The sequence below is a fragment of the Prosopis cineraria genome, unplaced genomic scaffold, assembly GCF_029017545.1.
Source record: "Prosopis cineraria cultivar Desert tree isolate PC_DT_omini unplaced genomic scaffold, ASM2901754v1 PC5, whole genome shotgun sequence".
Lineage (NCBI taxonomy): Eukaryota > Viridiplantae > Streptophyta > Magnoliopsida > Fabales > Fabaceae > Prosopis > Prosopis cineraria.
In genome coordinates this window covers 7,174,264-7,179,173 of record NW_026555336.1, presented here as the reverse complement: position 1 = coordinate 7,179,173, position 4,910 = coordinate 7,174,264, and the positions used below count along the sequence as shown (strand labels likewise).

At 31.5% G+C, this 4,910-nt stretch overlaps 1 protein-coding gene across 1 annotated transcript; it reads left to right on the top strand.

Annotated features, from left to right (window-relative positions):
- The first annotated feature begins 1,458 nt into the window (after window positions 1-1,458).
- Window positions 1,459-2,244, top strand: LOC129310485 (lipid transfer protein EARLI 1-like). Its single transcript, XM_054952337.1, has one exon. It carries the CDS (start codon window positions 1,529-1,531, stop codon window positions 1,955-1,957), a length of 429 nt encoding a protein of 142 aa, XP_054808312.1. The 5' UTR covers window positions 1,459-1,528; the 3' UTR covers window positions 1,958-2,244.
- Window positions 2,245-4,910: the final 2,666 nt, after the last annotated feature.

The following is a 4,910-nucleotide window of genomic DNA, read 5'->3' as shown; positions in this document are numbered from 1 at the left end:
ATCTCTCATTGATTATTTAAAAGAAATTAGTTGAATTGCGTCCCAAACTCACTAGTGTTGAGCATTATAAAGGTACTTGTAGATCATCATCAATAAACATTCTCACAGCGGCGCTGAATTTGAACCTATAATTTTATAAATTATGAATAAAATTCTTATCAACTGAACAATCTTTGATGGGTCCTTTTATGATTATTTTGTTTGAATTGTTATAGTGGAGGGTCCGATTGTCAAACAAAAGAGTCCTGTTCCAAAGGAGGCTTCCGTGTCCTGCCACAATAAGTGCTTTCTTTTCTCTTTGACAAAGAAAGTATAGCACCTTGGTTGTAGAAAGCTAATCAACTTATTGATAATGATATGATTCATACTTTCCAAAAGCATATAATATGAGCTTGAATTTCGGAATATAAGATGTTTTATTATTAGATATTTTGTAAGTGCTTTGTATAATGATCTAACTTATTGAGTTATCCATATTCAACTCATCATTACTTTAAACTTTACAAAAATTTCAGAGAGAAATTAAGTTCAAGAGAGATAGTACTCCATCAAATATTATATATAAGTCACCTTCTATGAATTTTTACATGAATAAAATAAAAATTAAATATAAGATAAAAACATATTTTTAAAGATAATGCATTTAATAAGAGTAAACTGAGAATTTTTTTTAGAAAACATATTAATAATTTAATTATTTCTTGGTTTCAGTGAGGTAATTAAAAGTGATTTACTACCTTCGTTCAGAATTAATTCATACTCTCAATAAGTTAAAATTACACATATTTTTTATATTTATTTTTATTTAATAGAATGTCTCAATTAAAAAACTTTATTAATTAGTTGCGCCTCAAATTAAGGGCTTTTTTTAATTTCATTAATTATATATTGAAAAATCTAAATGTGTCTTATAATTTTAACATGATTTTTTTTTAAAAAAATTGTTTCATGATACTGAAACGAAGGAGTGTATACACATATAGATAGCACCAGAGACAGTAGATTTTAATCAAATTTACATCTGAAAATATAATAGACGGAAAGTTAGATCTAATTGAGGAAAATAGAAACCTTAATATTGAAATGTCTAATTTCAATCACATGGGCTCTTACGTACAGTGCACAAGTCCACATGCAAAAGCTTCTTTGAAAAAAAACTAGAAGTACTGTAATAATTCCATTTAGTTTTCTCCAGAGGAATCGAATATCTCACAATTGGCCAGTGTAAAATTTAATTCGACCCACAGTTCAATGTGGCAACATGTCAGTCGATTCGTCACTATCATCCAAAATTCTGCCAAATTATCAGCTTCCCGTGCCAGCTAAAAGTTCCTAGTTCACACATGGTTCCTCAATAAATCGGTCCTCTTGATGCCCTAATTTTCCGTTCAATTTTTTTAATATTTTTCTTCATGTCATATCCTCACTATATAAACCCTCCCATCGCTTCAAATAACTCCATCTTCACAAACAGTCTTCTCATCATAAGCACTTTGTGATTATCTCTATAAAGTGCTTATAATTCTCCATGGCTTCCAAAACTTCTTCTTTTGCTCTTTTCCTTGTTCTCAACCTCCTCTTCTTCTCATTTGTCACTGCATGTGGCTCATGCGGGGGTTACCCAAACCCGAGACCCAACCCTAACCCGAGGCCACGACCCAACCCTAACCCGAACCCTAGCCCGTTCGGCGGCAGTGGGACATGCCCTCGTGATGCCCTAAAACTAGGGGTGTGTGCTAATGTGTTGAACGGTTTGCTTAATGTAACCCTTGGAAAGCCACCAGTGACCCCTTGCTGCTCTTTGATTCAAGGTCTTGCTGACCTGGAAGCTGCCGTTTGCCTCTGTACTGCCCTTAAAGCTAACATTTTGGGCATCAACCTCAACATTCCTATCTCACTTAGCTTGCTTCTCAATGTTTGCTCTCGCAACGTTCCTCGTGGTTTCAAATGTGCCTGATAAGTATACACGTACATTAGTTTGATGATGATGATGATGTGGCCTTCTTTTCATTTGGTTTTCGACTTTATGTTTTCTAGTCTGAACATTATGATGACGAAGATCATTTATGTAACTTTTATTATTGTAAACGCCTCGTTTGTGGTTCTTGGTTATTTTTTGTGTGCATGGTGATTGATTTTATAGTGAATAATTAATCTCCCTGTATTTACCACTTGCGTGAATTTGCAAGGGGAAGGAGACATGAAAATTATAGTGCTTGAGATCACAGATTCTTCTTATCATAATTTGTTCTCGATATTTGTAGTGTTATATGTGTTTTAGTTTTTATTTTGTCTCCATTTCACTACTATGCAGTTTTCACCTGGGCCAATCCTGTAGTCTTCTTCTCTTGTCCTCCAGTCCAACATGAAGAATAAAATCAGTAAATAAAATATTTTTTCTAAATTAAATAAAGAAAGAAAGCACGAAAACCAATAACCAGCTGCCAGCTACCTGTAGCATCTGTGCAAAAATTTTCACGGCATTGAGTATGACTAATATAAAAAGAAATTGTACAAAGATATATGTCTGATACAATCTAGCTATATAAATATATATATATACATACATATATATATTTGGCGGTAGAGCTTGTCACCTAAAAGTGATGCAATGCTCGACGATCTAGATTTAGTCTGAGCTTCCATTAAGTCCCCTTAATTAGCTTGTCATAGGGCAGACTCAGGATACCAAACTCGCACAAGGGGAGCAAAAAGGGGTCATATATATATTTATATATATAAGTATATATATCATGTCAACGTAAAAGAATCTGAAGGCAAATTTCAATTTCATGTGGTTATTTGTCCGAAATAAGATCTTTTTCCATATCGGTCTTAGTAATATTTCTGCTCACAAGACGTGATTCGATTACGTTGATAAAATAATTTAACAAGTAAATCAAAGTGGAAAAGGATGAATGATAAAGAGTCAATATTGTTTATATATGTATATGGTCTTCAACTGGGTCTGTATTTCCCTTTTCAAGTGTATGATGGAGCATGCCTATAACAAAATGATTATGTAGCATGTCGTTTTGTTTTTGGAATATTACATATATTTAAGACATTAGGAATAGATCGAACTACTTTTTATTTCTTTGTTGTCTGATGAGGGGATATATTGATTGATATATTGAAACTTGTGGGAACATAACTGGATTTTAGCAATATTACTGTTTATCCCGTGAACCAGGACGAACAAACATGCTTGTCACGATTGAAAAAGATAGAAAGAACGAATTCGCTGTTCACTTTCATGTGAAGCTTTACGCAAAAGTAAAGATTTTCCATGTTATGAATATCTCAAATTTCTAACGAAAAAGAAAAAAATTACAACAGTGGGATCATATCAGGTTTGAAAAATTTCTCACTTTGTCTAAATTCATGACCGATATATGAGCACAAGTAGAACCCTCCATGAGTAGCCGGGAAAGGCACCAGTGTTATAAATATAAGTTTAAAGGAAGAATCTCTCTAACTTATTAAAAACCCCACTTCATTTATAAAGCTTTCTGATGTGGGAGTCTTTTAAGTTATTTTATATCCAATAAGATTGGATTGTGTTTTGAACATTATAAAATCTAATTACTATACATTTTCCTAACAAATTTTTTTTTCATTCAAAATATTTGAACTTTTTACATTGTTTAAGGGGGATGGAGTTTCTTGATCGGGCCACTAGACATACACAATAATGATGATTTAGGGTTGACTAAAAATTAAAACTGCTAATACGTGCCTCTTCGATATTAATATTCAGTAATATCATGTACCTATATAGTTGTGATAAGGTTGGATTAAACTTTAAACTGAGTAATTAATTAACCAATGAGCTGTAAGGGGAAAATCTCTTTTAATCATTTATAAATAGCTTCTATTAGAAATTTCAGATTTAACTCCTCCTCGTGTATCTGAAATGATAATATAAACAATAGCTATTTAATACAAGCTTAAATCTTTGGCAATATTTGGTAGAAATATGTGTTTGTGTGTAACCAATAAAATATATTCTGATAACATGTTTGATTTGAATTCTGAAACAGATGGAAAAACAAGCTAATTAAACCGACAATCTGTGACATGCGCGTACACTTTGGAACATCTTAGGCTGACTGAGCTCAAAATATTCTCATACCTAGAGGTAGTGTTTCGTTTAGCGAATTCAGCGTGTACGAAATCAAAACGTGCCGGTGAAGTATTTTTCTTTGAGAGTGAAGAAAATGACCCTCGATCCACGTTTGCCAGTTGTAAGAAATTTTTTTAACGTATTGTGATTTTCCCGTTTTTTTTTTTTTGACTTCTTATTTTCAATATTTTTTTGAATTCTTAAAAAATATTCCCTCAGTGGCAATTTATATAAAACACTTTCAAACGTTTCAAAATATAATACTTTGAAAAAAATAACATTTCAATAATAATAATTTTTTAATATTATAATATATAGTATTAAATTTTAATATTATAATATATAGTATTAAATGAATGGCTTTTTGAAAAGTTTATATTTTTACTTTTTTTAAAAAAATAAAGTTGTAAAATATATTTAATAAGTTTTATTAATATGTATGATTTTATCTAAAATTATTTTAATGAAGGAATTACGTTAAAAAAATAAAATCGTACTCCATAATACAACTTTGGTACTCGGAATTTGATATTTGACTTCGAGAATTTAAATGGTCCCTATTATTTGCATAAACGATGCCCACCCGTGAACCTTATTTTTTTACATCTGATGTCATCATCTTCCATGCTTCAACTTAACATAATACTTAAAAAAAAAAAAAACACACACACACACACACACACACACACAAAACACGGAACTAATAGTTAGGTATAGCTTGTGTGTCATCAATTTGTCGGTCCATCAACATTAATATAAGCAACCATGCTTGATATGTTTGATT